Raw genomic sequence first — 17,371 nt, 5'->3', positions numbered from 1 at the left:
CCCGGTTACTCACATCCCACGACCCGGGAGAGAACAACCTGGATTTTCTCCTGTCACATGTAAGTGCTAAAATGGAAGATGAGCCATTTTTCAGGTGAAGGTGTGCTAATCTCAGGCAAACCCCTGCAGGCGGTGTCTTTGCAGACTGACGTTTGGGGCCAAAGTCAACTGTCTCACTTGGCAGGGGGGCAGATTGTATAGATCAAAATAAAAAAGCAGATCCCCCAGGTTTATTCTCCTTAGGCCCCCAGTTTGGGTTGTTTCCTGCAGGCTGGTCTGTGGGGAGCTGAAGAGTCAGGGAATTTGGGCAGCCCTGGGTGGCCTCGTCCTGCCTCTCAGCACCCTCTGTCCTCAGGGCGGGGTGAGAAGTGGGGGTGCCTGCACCCCGACACAGCCCCACGCATCCCGGGGGCCCTGGGGATCCCTCACCCTCTCTGGCACCAGGGATCCGATGCAGTCGGGTGGGATTCAGTGTCAGCAGGAGGGCAGGGCAGGGTGGGCGAGGAGCCCTGGGGTGCCGCTGGCTGAGCTGGGACCTATAGGTGACAGCAGGCGCTATGGGGGATTCCCACAGGGTGAGCTGGTGCTTTGTGGTGAGTCCAGCAGGGTCCCCATAGGTGAGAGCAGCTGGTTACATAGGGGTGAGCACAGCAGTGTGTCCTCTGGGGGACAGCACGCTCCCCACAGGTGACAGGAGGGTCCTATAGCAGTGAGTCAGCACGTTTCCCATAAGGGACAGCAGGTCCCTGAGGTTTATCTGTCTGTCAGGGTTTCCTATAGGTGACAGCGGGGTCTTCCATAGGCGACTACAGGCCCCAGGGGAGGGTCCATCAGGTTTCCTAGAGGTGACAGCAGGGTCTCCCCCAGGTGCCAGCAGGTCCCTGAGGTTTATGTGTCTGTCAGGGTTTCCTACAGGTCCCTAATTGGTTTGTGTGTCTGTCAGGGTGTCCCCCGGTGCCCGCAGGCCCCAGGGGAGGGTCCATGGGGGTCTCCCCCGGGTGCCCGCAGGCCCCACGGGGTGCGAGCAGCGTGTCCCGCCGGTGCCCGGGGCTGGGCCGGTACCTGCTCTGGGCCAGCTCCGCCTCCCGCTCCTCCCGCAGCAGCTCCAGCTGCCGCTCCGCCGCCTCCTCCGCCATGGCCGCCGTCACTTCCGCCGTCACTTCCGCTTCCGGGCCGCGGGGCGGGGAGGCCATGGCGGCCGCGCTGGCGGGGACGCGGCGGAGGGCGGCAGGTGAGGGGGGCCGGGCGGGAGAATGGGCTTTACACAGCTTGTCCGAGCCTGGCGTTTGGGCTCCTCACGCCAAGAAAGGCCTTGGGGTGCTGGAGCGAGTGGAGAGAAGGGAGCGGAGCTGGTGAGGGGCTGGAGCACAAGTGTGATGGAGCGGCTGAGGGACCTGGGGGTTCAGCTGGAGAACAGGAGCTGAGGGGAGACCTTCTGATCTCTGAACTGCCTGAAAGGAGCTTGGAGCCAGGGGGGTCGGGCTCTGCTCCCCAGGAACAAGCGCCAGGAGCAGAGGAAACGGCCTCAAGTTGCGCCAGGGGAGGTTGAGGTTGGATGTGGGGAACAATTTCTTGCCCAAAGGGCTGTGGGACATTGAACAGGCTGCCCAGGGCAGTGCTGGAGTCACCAGCCCTGGAGGGCTGGACAGACGGACATGAGGTTCTCAGGACATGGGGCAGGGACAGTGTGGGTTGTGGTTGGACTCAAGATATTAAGTGTCTCTTCCAACTCAAGTAATTCAATGATTCCATGAACGTCTCAGCAAATTTCAGGAGCTGGGGGGTGCGTGGGGACCCCCGAACCTCCTCCCGCCCTCCGTGGGGCAGCTGGTGGGGTTGCTGGGAGCAGATGGGGGCTTGGGGGCCCTGGCCTCACGTTGGGGTTCTGTTTCTGTGCCTGGGTGAACCGCAGCTTCTGCACATGAGGCGGCTGGGAACGGGTGGGGTTAAGATGTGCCCCCAGTCCCTCGTACTGGTTGTGCTTTGGCTGGTGAGCAAAAAAGATAAAGTTCCTGCAAAGAAGCTGTGCAGGGTCTGTCTTTAATTGAGCAAATTGTTCCAGAGCACGTCTTGTTATCCCTGACATAACAGAGGGATAAATCCATGAGCATGTATTTTTAGGCCTTTATCTCTTTCTGCTAATTAACAGTGTGTGCAAGTCCAGTGTCTTTCCAAAAAATGCTGAGGTTACACTCAAACTGTAACTCAGGTTGTAGGATGCCCCTCGTGTTTTGCATATTTGTGTATTGGAATGGTAACACAGCTTCGCTCTTTCTGTGAACGTTTGCTTGTGTATGCGCTGCTCCGAGGAGCACTAATGCATTTTTCTGACCCCGTATTCGGCTGTCGCAGCTCCTCCACTCCGCGTGCTGGAAGAACAGGTGTGTGGGGCAGGGAAAACCCGGGGCGTTAGCCCCAAATCTGCTGATCCTGCCCCGCTGCCCTGTTTCACCTGGCGTTGCGGCGGCTGCTCGGGAGCTGTGGGACCAGCAGTCCCTGCTTGTTTTTAATGTTTTCTCCCTCTCTCCCTTTTAGCTTTCCTGCTTTCGTCTGCGGTTCGGCGCCAGAGCTCCCAGAGCACGTCGCTGCAGCAAGGGTAATGTCACCCGACTTTCTGCTTTGCTTCCGACTGTCCTTGGTGGGGCTGGAGCCGGTTTTCCCTTTGGAAAAGGGACATGTCACCCCTGTGAGGTTTGGACTGTGCCTGCGGTCACCATTGCCAGGAAGATGCTTCTGTTGATCTGTGAAATTAAGCAGCAGAGTCTAGAGACAGATAATCAGATCCCACGCTGAGGAAGGGGCGGCAGGGCGGGCTCAGCCTGTAGCAGGCAGCAGAGGAGCCGCTCAGGTCAGCGCATCGCAGGCTGCTCAGCTGCAGGAAGGGCTTCAGCTGCCACTTGTGGTTGAGGTGCAGGTTCTCTGCTCCTCCGGCAAGGGCCACCTCCTGCCTGGGCTCTCCGATACCTGACAGATGCAGAAATGGCTCCGCAGTCTGCCTAAAATGTGATTTACAGCCCCAGTGCTGCAGGACGCCGTGCCGGGAGACTTCAGGCCTCACTGGTTTCCACGCTTTGAGAGCTGCCGGTTTGTGTCTGTGTTTGCTGGGATCTGGTGTGGGCTGTGCTGCTGCGAGCTCAGCCAGAAGGGGACACTGCAGAAATAGCGAATTCCTGTAGCAGCATGGGGGAAAAATGGCAGGATATGCTCGTGTGGCCTCTTCCCGCTGCTCCTCAGGCGTGTGGGAGCAGTTTGGGTCTCTGCCCCGGGACACGGTGCCCGGTGTTGTCACCAAACCGTGCAGCAGACCCCGAGGCCTCGGTGCTGAGTGTGCGCTTGCTCATGATTGCTTTGAGTTCTGGGAAATTACAGCCCTTCGAGAGGCATCGCTGGGCAGCACAGAGGAAACTGATCAAATGCAGCTGCTCTTGTGTTAATTTTGCTGCCTTTCACTAGCATCTGATGTTTACTCCTGAATATTTATGCAGTTTGTGCATCCTGCGTTATTTATAGAAAATGTAGATCTCAGCACAGAGGAAATTCTGAACTTCTCATTCATGACAGAAACGGGATTTACTGAGCAGCACCGTTCCCTTCATGTTTCAGAAACTGACACCTCTCTGGTCATTTCAGTGAGATCTCCCTCCTCTTTAAATCCGAGATTGTCTTTGTGGTACTGTAGATTCCTGCTTAATAAGGGACTATAATCTGGTGCCTTTCAGTCACATCTCTTTGTGCGTAAAGGCGTTTGGCACCTCTGGGGCTAATCCCCGAGTGCTGCCAGATGGACCCTTCTCTCCCTGCCCTGCAGCGTGTTCTGATGCGACCTCTGCCCGTGCAGAGCACCGTCCCTGCTCGGAGCGGGGCTTTGCTCCCCAGTTCTTTGGGAGCAAATCAGTAGTTCTTGTACCCGGCTCTTACACAGAGTCCTCCTTGTTGTTGCTCCTTGTCCTAGAGTTCCTGAAAGCCGGCTAATTATAAGCCAGTGCTGTTTGCATTATTTCCACCCAAACTCACACTGTGCGTCTCGCGCAGCGTTTCATTTTTGAATTAGCACCCCGTGGCCCGTTTGAGCCGAGTTAATTGTTGTTTGGCTCTGGTGTTTTACAGGGGTTCTCGTGACTTAGCGCTGCCCGTGCCGCTGCCAGCGGCCGCGTGTGCAGGCGGGTGCCTGCAGCACTGACTGGGGGGCTCTGGGCCTCAGGAGTTATTATAATAGTTCAGTTTAGAGGCGGAGAATCCCGCCTGGTGATAATCCTGAGGAAAGCAGAAGGAACCCACCACGACAGGTAACGAGAACGTCTTGCTGGCTGCTCACTGAAACGCCCCGGCGGTTTTCAGGCTCTTGGTCTGTGTCAGTGCTGTGCCCCGCTGGCCCTCAGACCCCGTTTGTGCACCATGCTGTCGGTGTGAGATGCTGTGCTTGCCGTGGACCGTGTTCAGGAGGTAACGGAGCAACGTCTCGGTGCAGAAGGTAGAGCAGGCTCCAGGTAACGTGTCTTCTGTGCAGAATTTGTCACTCGGGCGCTGGTGCAGTTTGAGCTGTGGCTGTTGCTGTGGTGTCTCGGTGCTGAGTGACCCCAAGGGGATCTGTGACACCCGGGAGCCCCCGAGCTGGTCACCAGGAGGGTCTGTGGGGACTGGTGCCACGTCTGGAAACAGAGTCCCGTGTCTCAGCGCAGCTGCACAGCATTCCAAAAGACGTGATTAAAGCCATTCTGTGTCACAGCAGTGGAAGCTGACCTTTCGGGGACAATAAGGGTTTAATTTGCACCTTTTAGCAAAGCACCGTGGTGCTGGCGGTCCCAGGAGGAGCGCTGGGCGCGCGGGGCTGGGTGTGGGGCAGCACGTGTCCCGCTCCCGGCCCTGCTCGGCCTGATCCCTGACGGGGCTGAGGAGTCGCGTCAGATGCCGCTGCTGGTCCCCCCCAGCGCCGTGTTATCAATCGTGCACAGGCACAGTAATAGCACAGAAGAGGCTTTTGCGCTCAGCGTTTGTGGTATTGAACGCTGAGCGGCGCTGGGGGCAGATGCCGTTATTGTCGCCATTCAGGGAACACGGCTGTCAGTGACAAAGGAAGAGCAGCCGCAGAACTCTCCTATAAAGAACCCAGCTGCGGTCTTAAGGTGCTCTCTAAACTGTCATTTAACAGAGAAGAGCTTCAGAGAACAGAGGCAGAAAGGATGCACGTGTGTCACTGATGTGCAGCGCTCAAGGCTGGTTAGGAGCGATCATTAGGAATGCTCGTTAGCCCTTCTTCCCCATCAAGGCACCTTGTCCTGCTGCCAGTAACTCCGGAGCTCCGTACATGGCACTGAAGGAGCATTAGCACTTCATCCTCTCAGCTGTGCTGGAGGTAACTTGTGCCTTATTCCTGGAAAAGCTTAACAAGAGCCTTGCAGCTAAAGCTCAGGGGTAAGCAAGGCTTAAGGTGGGTCTGTTCCCGTTGGAGTTGGTGACACAATTCCAGTCTGTAAAACGAGGCGGTGGGAAGTCACTGGTGGTCACTGAGCTTGGTCACCAGTGGTGCATCCAGCTGCAGATCTCGGCATCAGGAACAAGTCATCGTCCATCCTGGGGGAATTCTCAGTCAACCCGCTCCATCTCCAGCTTTTTACCCTTTTTCCTCTCCTCATGTTTTACGTCTCTTATATCTGTTTCCTACAAGTGAATCCTCCCTTTTCATTCACAGACTTATTGCCAAAACGTCTCTGACTTCGCCCCCATGGCCTGAAGTGAAGCTCCCAGACCCGGTGGAAGAGGCGAAGTATCATGCAGGTAAAGGTCCTGAGTGTCCAGGTGACGACTCGCGCTCCACCATGGCCACTGAGCATAGAGAAGTGCCCGCAATGCCTGGAGCTGGTTTTTGTTCTTCACATTTCTGACTCCAGACTTGTGCTCCAGCTCCTGGTGTTGGGGGTTTGGGTAGAATGTGAGGTCTCCTCAGTTTGAGAGAGCGTGACAGCTTGTAACACCCCCAGAGGAACCTTACCTCATGTGGTGTGTTGCTTTTGAAAGCATGAAACAAGCATTTTGGACAGGAAAAAACAGTTGTTTTTATTTTAATGGATAAATGAAAGAGCTGAAGCCAGCAGAAGCAGTTGGCTGGTGGGCACACCAGAGAGCGGGTGGCTTTCGGTGCCTGAGGCAGTGCCAGAGCCAGCAGGAGCAGGTGGGCGGTGGGCACTGGCGGGGCTGCGGAGCTGTGACATGTGGCAGCGAGCAGCTGGGGAGGGACGTGACATCGGTGAACGATTCTTGTCCCCACGGCTGGTCAGGACCGTTGATCGCAGCCAGTGGTCCCCGCAGCGGTGCCCGGAGCCCGCAGCGATCAGCCTTGCACGGCTGCAGGATGCCGCGCACAACTTCTCATCTCTCTGCGCTCCTGGGGGTGCTCAAGTGACAGATGAGTGTTTTGTCCCCGAGCACGGTTTGACCCAGCGGTGAACCGTGAACTGCTCAGTTTGATGTGCAGAAGCCCCATAGTGAACAGCATCCCATGTTCCCCACATGGATTCCTGTGATTTCCTGCCCCGTGCCCTCCTCCTGTTGATGAGTGGGGTCGTTAGCTCCTGGCTGTGCTCATCCAAAGCAAAGCAGAGCGAGAGCGCTTGAGTTGTGCCCGCCGTTTTCCTGCTGGCTGTGGGAACAGACAGGGACAGTTCAGGAGGGGTCGCTCCACATGGTGCTGAGGTACAAGCCGTGCTAACAGTCAGATGGAAACATCACTGTTTGGAGGAGTTATCTGCAACTTGGGAGCCCAAGTGCGGTGAAGACAACGTGCCTTTTCTGCTTACAAACAGATGAGAAGGGCCTGTGGGCAGCCGGTTGCAATTTGGCAAGGAAATAACCCTCGTTAGAGCATGACTCTCCCTGTTTTCTGCCAAGAGAAGATTGTGGTCCAACATTTTGGAATTTTGGTTTTGAAATGTTGACCACAGGACGGCTGATGTACAGAGATCAGCAGTTTGGAGCAGGAAGAAATTGGTTGTACCCGTTGTGCTGGTGAGGGCATAACAAAGGAAGAGGGTTGTATCTTTTCTCTGGGTGTTTTGTAGTGGACCACTGTGAATCAGAGCAAAGAGAACACAGTGGATTGTTCTTTTGGGACAGCAATTCCAGCAACACAGAAGCTAAACTCTTCATCCTAAAGGGAACTGCAGCAACTGCTGCCTTGCAGATCGTTTCTGTTCTTACCTTTGTCTTCAATAGTTTGCTTCTGCTGGGCTGGAACTTGGACGCTCTCCGAGTGTTCCGGTAAGGGCTGGGTTTGGTTTGGCTGCTGAATTCTTGTCTGTCCCAAAGGGATGTTGTGTTGTGTATGTTCCAAGAAAAAACTATTAGCCGCTTTTGCGGACAATGAAGAAAATCTATCTTTCCAGTTACAGAGAAGCTGCTGTTTTCCCGAGCAGCTCAGGAGGGTAGAAAGCTGCTGTTTGGCAGCGTGACGGCACTTGTTAGTGATATCTTTTGGTGTTCCCATCAAAATTGGTTTGGGCTTCACTGCACAGGGAGCTGATCCAGAGAACCGGGTCTGTCTGTGTGCAGGACCCGGTCCCTGGGCCCCGTGCTGCTCGGGCACCTGCTCTGCGTGTGGCAAGAGATTTTCTGGAACAGTGAGGGAAAGGGCTCTGTCTTTGCAGCAGGCACAGGTTGTCAGGCCAGGCTTTGTTAGCACACGGGAGCCCTTTCCCTGTGTGCTTTCCCAAACTTCCTGGCGTTCCCATGTGCCTTGCACAGTGTTTGTGGTCCTGGGCCTTCTGCGTGTTACACGGAAACTGAGGGAGCTGCCCGCCACGTGTGGGATGTGTGGACAAGCGCCCTGTCCTGGAAGGCTTTAAATCTCAATACAGTGAACGTTAGGGTGCTAAGAAATAGCCTGAGAAGTCGAGTGTTACATTAGCTGCACACTGTGTATATGAGGTGTTTGTTTATGCGCGGGTTTGCCAGCAACTAAAATACTCATAGGTCATTAAGTTTAGGAAAGAGAGGCTCAGACCCCATCAGAAACAACACTGCTCCTGGTCCTTGCTGAGAGGTTCCCAGCAGAGCAGAGTTTAGAGCAGCACCGTGCCGGGTTTGCCGGTTTAGAGCAGCTCTGCGCACCGCGCCGGGTTTGCCGGTTTAGAGCAGCTTAGCGCACCGTGCCGGGTTTGCCGGTTTAGAGCAGCACCACGCCGGGTTTGCCGGTTTAGAGCAGCTCTGCGCACCGCGCCGGGTTTGCCGGTTTAGAGCAGCACCGCGCCGGGTTTGCTGCAGCAATCCCTCCCTGCTCTGTCCGACAGAGGTGGTGCGGAGGGTGAACGGGCTGATCGCAGCGGGGCAGTACGGGAGGCTCTTTGCCGTCGTGCACTTCGCCAGCAAGCAGTGGAAGGTCACCAGCGAAGACCTGATCATGATGGACAACATCCTGGAGGCCGAGTGCGGAGACCGGATCCGCATGGAGAAGGTGAGGTGCCGTGCCAGCAGAGCCGATTTCTGCCCGCAGCCCCCGAGGGAAAGCCGGTTTTTAAAAGCCCGTCCCAAGGAGCTCCTGTCAGATCTCTCGTTCTCACTCCAGCTATTTGCTTTGCCTTAGTTTTGTTCCAGTATCGGTTAGTGATAATGTTACTGTGATTTCTGTTGAACAGAGCTGCAGTGAGTCTTGCCAGACTCTGTCAGGAGACAGATTTTTGTTGTACTAACTTCATCCAAAAAAACCCAACAAAATTACAGTTGTTGTTTCCAGAGACGACAGTTAAAGCCTGTGTTTACTTCCAGACTCCAGCACCCAAAATACTTGCGCTGTTCCCGGAGGGACTGTCGCTGCTCAGCACTTTGCCAGATCCTTATCACGCTGAGTGTGTTGGGTGGAGGGAGAGGGATGGTGCCCGTGCGGGAGGATTGCCAAGGCGCAATTAAATATCTTTATCTGAAGCCTCAGTTAACTAGCAGGAACTTGTGGAGGCTCGTTAATCCAAACGAAAGACGATGAGGTGGGATTGTGTTGGTTTAATCTTGTTGGTGGTTGTTAGAGCCAAGCGAGCGGTCGAGACCGGGCAGTTTTCCCCCTTGCCCGTTGCTGTGCAGTGCAGTTTTGGGGCAGCTTTTGGGGCGTCTGGTGTGTGTGTCCTCAGCGCAGAGGAGGGTTTGCAGGGAGCAGCCAGCTGGGAGCGCAGGGCTCTAATGGGAGTGGGGAAGTGCAAAACTTGCTGAACCACCGTGACCTCTGGGGGTTTCACTGGCAAGTATCTGTCGAAGACGAAGTCTGAACATCTCATGACGGCTCCTGCTGTGTTTAAGTGCTGCCAGGGGTTAGTGTGGGGCGGGCAGCCTGCGCGAAGCGTGTCCCCCTGTCCCCAGTGTCCCCCTGCCCGGCCCTTGGAGAGGCAGGGGTTGAAATGCCCTGAGACAACAGGGCTGGTCCCTGGGGGTGAATCCCCCACATGCTCATTTCTTTGTTGCCCATCTTGGGGCCTCGGGGGCAGAATGAGGAAAGTGTTGCTCTACTGCGTTACGTAGCAATGGCAATAAAAATGCAATGATTTTAATAGCTGCCGTTCCTCCCGATCCCACACGAGACATGTTCCTCTCCTGCCCTGCGTTGCTTTTCACATCTTTTACAGCTCCTGGTGAGCCAGGACAGGAAGGTTCAGTGTGTTCCGATCAGCGTGGAAGATACTCCCCAAGTCCGTTTTAGCAGGAGCAGCTCTCCTGAGGACTGGCTGATTAATGGCTCTGTTTCTTGCCCGTTAGCCGCCTTGCCCACCACCCCTCTCCAGTAAGAGCGTTCCATTCGGAACGCATCCAGGCCTGTTTTTAACCAGCTCGGGTCCTGTCTGCTGGCTGTAGAATTTGGAAGCTCTTGTTTGTGTCTCTCCTGGGGCAGTGGACCAGTGATATATGCCTGGTTTATTTTCCATAGGTGTTGCTGGTTGGTGCTGACGACTTCACGCTTATCGGAAGGCCGCTCCTGAGGTAAGATGTCTCATACAAGAACTATCTTCAAGGCAATTATTGTACTTAATTGTAGCTTCAGGGCTCCTGCAGTCCCTGAAACAGAAGAGAAACCTGGGTTTATCAGCAGTGGCTTTTTTCCCAGCCCCGTGCCTGTCGAATCACAGCAAACCAAGCTGGCCCTGTTGCCACAGCGCCAGGGCAGCAGTGCCCATTTCTAAGGTAATCGCCGGATATGCACCTCTCTTGGGCTGGATCTTTTTCTCATGGTATAAGACTTGGGGAAACTAGCAGTAAATCCTGCTTTTCAACATCTTTACTCCCTAATTTAATGATGGTTGTCTCAGAATAACCCAGAAATCCTTGCCCATCCCTTAATCTATTAATTTGACGTGGGTTTTTAAGCCCATTTCCTTTTACCCGTGTCTTAACCCAGCAGACCTTTATCTTCATATTAGAGTTGCCGATTTTCCCTTCCTCCTGGTCACACAGCGCAGCAATGACAGAACGGGGAGGAGGCGTTTCCCCCTCGGCACCATCCCCATCCCCGCGCTGTAGGACTCACTATAGAGCCTGGCACAGCAGCTGGTTCTTCAGCCTTTTCTTCCCCAAAGCACGTGGTGTGTGGCGCAGTTGTTGCTGCTCGGCGCTGAGCTCTGGCCAGGAGCAAAGCCACGAGCTGCTTTCTGCAGGACAAGAGGTTTTAGCGGTAAAACACGAGTCGAGCTAAGGTGGGTTGCGGGTGCTCAGTGTGTCTGGGAGCTGAGCCGCACGCGGAGGTGTTGGCTTGAACCGGCCCGGCTTTGCAGGGGATGGTTGGATAAGGAGGAACTTGTACATCTGACAGTTGTTTCCAGTGGATTCAGGTTGGAAAAACCATGTGGTTTCAGATCGGTTTCACTTCTGTTTTCCATGGTGCTTAGGACTTGCTTGGAACGTGTTTGTACGTGTTTGTGCTAACACAACTTGAGCTGTGCTGGTGTAACTGCCTCGGGTCCCCATGTTAGCAGGATTTGGAGTGGAGGGCTGCTGGTCCTGCAGAGAGATCTGGAACCGCAGACCCTTGGGAGTCCTTGACTTATTGCACTTGCAGGAGATTCTAGGGAGGGGAATCTCATTATTTGGACTCGAAATGTCATCTTCCAGGGATTCAAGTGAGAGCCCGAGTTGTGCAGACAGGGCTGTGCTGTGTTGGGCGGTTCAGGAGCACCGTCCTTCACGTGCCTCTCCTATCTGTGGACCAGGCTGGTTCTGGGCAGCTCCCACATTCTGTGCTGGACCTGGCACGTGGCCCGAGACCCTGGAGCTCTGGACCGGGAGGAGAACCAGCTGTTGGGTCCCTGCGAGTCCTCCAGGTGCAGGGAAAGCGCTGCCAGTCGCTCGGGGCAGACCAAACTGTACCGTGCCAGCGGGAGCTGCAGCCGGTAGCGCTGGGAGGGAGGAGGAGGAAGAGGAAGAGGATGAGGAGGAGGCTGAGCAGGTGGCACGGGGCTGGTGGGGAGGTGACATCCTCCCTGAGTCCCCAGCACTCGGTGCGGGCCGGGAAGGACGAGCAGAGCCCAGCATCTCGCAGCAGGGTGGAGCGCGGCCGTTCCCCCACTCGGCTCCCCGCGGTGCCCAAACCACGGGCGTTTGGGAGGGGAGGTAAGAGGCTGGACGCAAACAAAGGCGGTTTTGGTCTTCTGTTGTTTTAAAAATAAGCACATCTGTGAATGCTTGCACTGGTGTCTGCGTGAGACAGCTCCTTACAGCTGCACTCCCTGCTCGGGCCTGCGGGCGGGTGGGAACTTGTCCTGCTCTGGACAGATGATCATAATTGAATTGTGTGTAGCAGTCGATGCCTCCCCGATGACAGTCCCGCGGAGCCTGGCGGGACGGCGTGCGGCAGGACGTCTCTGCGTGCCAGGGGCTGTCTGGGAACACGAGCTGCCTCCTGCTCCGGGATCCGCCGGCTTTGTGGCCGTGCGAGTGACAGGCTGCGTGGTGTCACCAGCGCGCCGGCAGCCCGCGGCTGGGCCGTGTTCACCCGTGTGCTGCAGAGGCTGCTGGGCCCTTCTGGAGCTGTGATTAGGGGCGGCATAACCTGGGCAGGTTTGGATTTCAGGCCATCGGTTCAGCGCCCTCAGCTGTTGTAGATCCAAGCAAAATGACCGGTGCTGCACTGAGGAAGTTCAGCGTATATCTAGCCAAAGTGCAGCTGATGGGGGATTGATTCCTGTGGATGAACCCTCCTCTTTGTCCTTACCTGCCCCTTTCTGCAGTAGCTGTGGTGGAAATGGCAAAGGCCCTTGGTCCTGTTCCTTTCCCAGGTTCGGTTACCTTCACAGGGAGGGACCGAGCGAGCTTGTCGGTTGAGGTTATTGCCTCCGTGAGTTATGACCCTTGGGGCTTGTAGCTTGCCTGGATCTTTTTTACTGCTTAGTGACAGCAGCTTTCAGCCCAGCTCCGACCTGCGAGGTTTCAGCGTGAAGCTTTCTTGCTCCTGCAGCAATGGGGCAGCCGCGCTGTGTCAGGAGACGTGGCCGCCCCTGCGAAACCTGTGACCCCCTTTGGATTTTCGTGGACATTCCAGTCATGCCTAGAACATTCAATTCAGAGTTGTTGGTTTGTTGTTTTTTTTCTCTTGAGCTCTGTTTTGCCGAGCTTTTCCCGTGTTGAGCAGCGCGCTGGTCTCTGCTGCGCCTCGGCTTTGCCCCCGTGGGCAGGGGGCAGCGCAGACCGTGCGGCTCCTGGCCCACGGTGAAGCACGACGGGCACGGGGTGTTTGGGGGTCTCTGTGAAGCACAACAGGCACAGGAGCACGGGGCGTTTGGGGGTTGTGTGAAGCACAACAGGCACAGGAGCACGGGGCGTTTGGGGGTTGTGTGAAGCACAACAGGCACAGGAGCACGGGGCGTTTGGGGGTTGTGTGAAGCACAACAGGCACAGGAGCACGGGGTGTTTGGGGGTTGTGTGAAGCACAACAGGCACAGGAGCACGGGGCGTTTGGGGGTTGTGTGAAGCACAACAGGCACAGGAGCACGGGGTGTTTGGGGGGTTGTGTGAAGCACAACAGGCACAGGAGCACGGGGCGTTTGGGGGTTGTGTGAAGCACAACAGGCACAGGAGCACGGGGCGTTTGGGGGTCTCTGTGAAGCACAACAGGCACAGGAGCACGGGGCGTTTGGGGGTTGTGTGAAGCACAACAGGCACAGGAGCACGGGGCGTTTGGGGGTTGTGTGAAGCACAACAGGCACAGGAGCACGGGGTGTTTGGGGGTTGTGTGAAGCACAACAGGCACAGGAGCACGGGGCGTTTGGGGGTTGTGTGAAGCACAACAGGCACAGGAGCACGGGGTGTTTGGGGGGTTGTGTGAAGCACAACAGGCACAGGAGCACGGGGCGTTTGGGGGTTGTGTGAAGCACAACAGGCACAGGAGCACGGGGCATTTGGGGGTCTCTGTGAAGCACAACAGGCACAGGAGCACGGGGCGTTTGGGGGTTGTGTGAAGCACAACAGGCACAGGAGCACGGGGTGTTTGGGGGTTGTGTGAAGCACAACAGGCACAGGAGCACGGGGCGTTTGGGGGTTGTGTGAAGCACAACAGGCACAGGAGCACGGGGCGTTTGGGGGTCTCTGTGAAGCACAACAGGCACAGGAGCACGGGGCGTTTGGGGGTTGTGTGAAGCACAACAGGCACAGGAGCACGGGGCGTTTGGGGGTTGCGTGAAGCACAACAGGCACAGGAGCACGGGGCGTTTGGGGGTTGTGTGAAGCACAACAGGCACAGGAGCACGGGGCGTTTGGGGGTTGTGTGAAGCACAACAGGCACAGGAACACGGGGCGTTTGGGGGTTGCGTGAAGCACAACAGGCACAGGAGCACGGGGCGTTTGGGGGGTCGTGTAAAGCACAGGGCGTTTGGGGTGGTCTGTTCTGGAGTTGCAGAACATGCTGTGTATTGTGCTGCTGGATCCAGAGAACAGCCTTTAGCCAGAAGGTCAGGGTCACCCAGTGGTATCTTAAAACCGAGATTATCTGATGTCTGTTTTCTTCTGAGCTAGTCGTTAAATGCAGATATATCTGTTTTCTCTGCGGTTTTGCTTCCCTCCTCCCTCGCGGATCTGGTCTCTGACATAAATGACACCCAGAAGGTAAATGTCTCAACCCTGGCCTGCCGGTGACCCTGCTGAAGAGCCAGGCTGGGTGGGCAGTGCAAACAGGGCCGTTTGTCAGGAAAATGCTCTTTAAATGTCTTCTGGTGGTGAAATGAGCATGCTAATGAGTTTTTAATGCCACTGCGCAGCAGTGCCTCACCAAAGAGCGTCTCTTCCTCCTCCGCCGTGGCTGCTGATTAAAACCAGGCTTTGCAGAGCTTTAGGCCGGGCTCTGTCCAGAGGCTCGTGCCCCTGGCAGGGGTGTTGGTGCGCACGGCTCCGGTGGTTTCCAGGCGGCAGCTGAAATCCCAGTCCAATCCAATTTCCATCTCGGAGCTGTCCTGTGGGAGCTCTGCAGAGCCCGGCTGGGCAGCACAGCGTGTGCGTCAGGTAACGCGGAGGGACGCGTCACTCTGGGATTTCCCTCACCTGTGATGGAATATGGGCCGTATCCGTCAGCTCCGTCCTTGGGGAGGAGGATGTTTACTTGCGAGAGTTTCCATGTGTGGAAATGAGATCCAGAAATACCTGGAGTGTTGGAGCGCTCTCTGCGCTCAGGCTGAGCTGCGGGGCGGGGAGCGGTACCCGGAACCCGCAGGGACACCCTGGCTGTTCTTCCAGTGCGGGGCAAGCGAGGGGGCGGCGCGGGAGCGGAGCGGGGGGGCGTGCGGGCAGCGGGCCGGGCGGCCACAGCCGGTGCTGTGCTCCCCGCCGGAACGGGGGCCGGAGCGCCTCACGGAGCCTTTGCCGCGATAATTGAGCTGGGAAGGCGAGCAGACTTGCTCCCAGCTGCCTGCCCTGCTGTCTGGGCTCATCCGCACGCCGCGTCTCCAGGCCTGCGGGTTTGCACCCCGAAACCAACAGCCTGACAGCTTCCCCTCCTTCCCGGTGACACTAGTTCCTGCGAGGCGGGATGTGTCATCTGCGTTGTTCCCCAGAAACCTGCTCACCGAGAGGAGGAGAATGTAAATAATCTAACAGTGATGCTTTTACGCTTTATTTTTAAGGAAAGATCTCGTCCGTGTGGAGGCTACCGTGATTGAGAAGACGGAGTCGTGGCCGAAAATCAACATGCGCTTTCGGAAGAGGCACAACTATCAGAAGAAGAAAAGTAAGAGGAGAACACAGTGTCCTTCCCCGCTGTTTGCTGCTGGCTCTGCGGGGACGCGTGGTGACACCAGCGCCTGGGAAGGACACTGTCACTGTCACCGCGTCCCCAGGGCCCCTCATGCCGCAGTTTCCTGTGTTGGGAGCGCGGTGACTGAATGTTCCCTGCCCGGCTCCCGTTGTTACACAGCCTGGTGGAAAACCTGGCTGAAGAACACCCATCTGGTTCTCTGTCCCAAGCCTTAAACACTGGCTGTGCAATCACAGATATTTGCGAGGCTTAACCATGTCCTGTGCAGGCTCTGTGCTTCCCAAACAGCGGCTGCTTCTCGGACACGGCGGAGAGAGAAATTACCCCGTTTTTATTGGAACGGGCGCTAAACCCCTGCCCAGCCGGGCCCCGGCGGGGCTCAGTCTGCACCCTCGCCCCCCCAGACCCTAAGGTATGCAAACCATTTGTGCTCTCGTCTCATCTTCTCTTTTGTCTCTTTCCATTCTTTTGCAGTCATCGTGCACCCACAGACCGTCCTCCGGATAAACACCATAGAAATTTTCCCGTGCTTGTTGTGATGGATTGATCAGGCGTCGTGTGGCTTGGCTGTATTATTGCTTCAGGCAATTATGGAAATAAAACTGCCTTCTCCGTGGAGAGCTCTGGACTTCTTGCTGGTGTTGGGAATGGAAATCTATATGTACTTTCTCGTTTAAAAAAGACAACATGAATATTTTTTTAACTATTATTTCAGCCTCGATGGTGTGTGTTTGTCAGGAGTTCTGAACACGCCAGGACGCGTTGCGGGCTGTTCCACGCCGGCCAGGTCCCTGCTCAGTGCTAATATAGAATTAGTGCAAAATGCTCAGGATTTATTGAAATGAAGCATTCAGACTGAGGCAAAAGGGGATCATTTTGGGCGTATTGTTCAGGGGAATTTGAAGCAGTGTTTTATCCTTCCGAGGGGCAGCGCAAACCCCAGTTCTCCAGGGTGAAGTCACAAGTCTCCCTTTGGCTTCACACGCTGTGGGGCGGCCTCTCGTCATTGATCCTCATTCTGGCTGCTAAGTGTGGTTTAAGAGCAGAAGTTTCGCAACAAAGCAGCCTTTTTAATTTCCCCAGCCCCCCCAGCGCTGATTCATAGTGGAAATTTATCTGTTAGGACAAAACGTTGTGCAGAATGGGGTGGAATCTGGGATCAGGCACCCTCGGGGGTGAGATGAGAACCAGAGCCGAGCACTCACCATCCAGCGCCTCCGCAGCCAAACCGCGGCGTTCACCCCATAATCGCCCTCGGAGCTGCTGGATTTTGTGTAAATCGGGTTTTGTGGCCAGCGGGAGGCTGGGGAGGGCGTCCCTGTGCGGAGCCAGGCCCGGCTCCGGCACCCGCTCCTGCCTGCAAAGCCCCATGCAGGGCTGGACCTGGCTCCAGCGCCTGCTCCTGCCTGCAAAGCCCCGTGCGGAGCCAGGCCCGGCTCCAGTGCCCGCTCCTGCCCGCAAAGCCCCGTGCGGGGCTGGACACGGCTCCAGTGCCCGCTCCTGCCCGCAGAGCCCCGTGCGGGGCCAGATCCGGCTCCAGCGCCCACTCCTGCCCGCAGAGCCCCGTGCAGGGCCGGATCCGGCTCCAGCGCCCGCTCCTGCCCGCAAAGCCCCGTGCGGGGCCAGACCCGGCTCCGGCACCCGCTCCTGCCCGCAAAGCTCCGTGCGGGGCTGGACACGGCTCCAGCGCCCGCTCCTGCCCGCAGAGCCCCGTGCGGGGCCAGATCCGGCTCCAGCGCCCGCTCCTGCCCACAAAGCCCCGTGCGGGGCTGGATCCGGCTCCAGCGCCCGCTCCTGCCCGCAAAGCCCCGTGCGGGGCCAGATCCGGCTCCAGCGCCCGCTCCTGCCCGCAAAGCCCCGTGCGGGGCCGGATCTGGCTCCAGCGCCCGCTCCTGACTGCAAAGCCCTATGCGGGGCCGGATCCGGCGCCCGCTCCTGTCCGCAAAGCCCCGTGCGGGGCCAGACCCGGCTCCAGCGCCCACTCCTGCCTGCAATGCCATCGCTGGTTCTGGTTTGTCTCTGGTTCCTTGGGGTGTTTCTGGGGCTCCGCTCCGAGCCCCACGCGGGGACAAGGGCCTTTCAGTGCTGACATTTCCCGCAATAAGGCCGCGTTGTTTTCTCGCTGGACGGAGCTGTCGGCAGCTGCCAGCGCTGCTCTGGGAGCTG

At 56.9% G+C, this 17,371-nt stretch overlaps 2 protein-coding genes across 2 annotated transcripts in view; one reads left to right on the top strand and one right to left on the bottom strand.

Moving 5' to 3' along the window:
* The window catches only part of IGHMBP2 (immunoglobulin mu DNA binding protein 2), a 28,720-nt gene extending 27,504 nt beyond the window's left edge, over positions 1-1,216 (bottom strand). The window contains exon 1 of the mRNA XM_065065662.1: positions 1,063-1,216. Coding sequence (XP_064921734.1) covers positions 1,063-1,193 — 131 coding nt within the window. The 5' untranslated portion in view covers positions 1,194-1,216. The remainder of the gene's footprint in view (positions 1-1,062) is intronic.
* Positions 1,181-15,914, top strand: MRPL21 (mitochondrial ribosomal protein L21). The gene is made up of 6 exons (XM_065065690.1): positions 1,181-1,231; positions 2,536-2,596; positions 5,690-5,775; positions 9,902-9,954; positions 15,075-15,178; positions 15,680-15,914. Exons 3-6 carry the CDS (start codon positions 5,770-5,772, stop codon positions 15,742-15,744), a joined length of 228 nt encoding a protein of 75 aa, XP_064921762.1. The 5' UTR covers positions 1,181-1,231; positions 2,536-2,596; positions 5,690-5,769; the 3' UTR covers positions 15,745-15,914.
* The last annotated feature ends 1,457 nt before the right edge of the window (positions 15,915-17,371 follow it).

The sequence above is a fragment of the Columba livia genome, chromosome 5, assembly GCF_036013475.1.
Source record: "Columba livia isolate bColLiv1 breed racing homer chromosome 5, bColLiv1.pat.W.v2, whole genome shotgun sequence".
In the NCBI taxonomy this organism is placed as follows: Eukaryota; Metazoa; Chordata; class Aves; order Columbiformes; family Columbidae; genus Columba; species Columba livia.
Note: the sequence above shows the minus strand (reverse complement) of the source record. Positions and strands in the feature narration are given on the sequence as shown.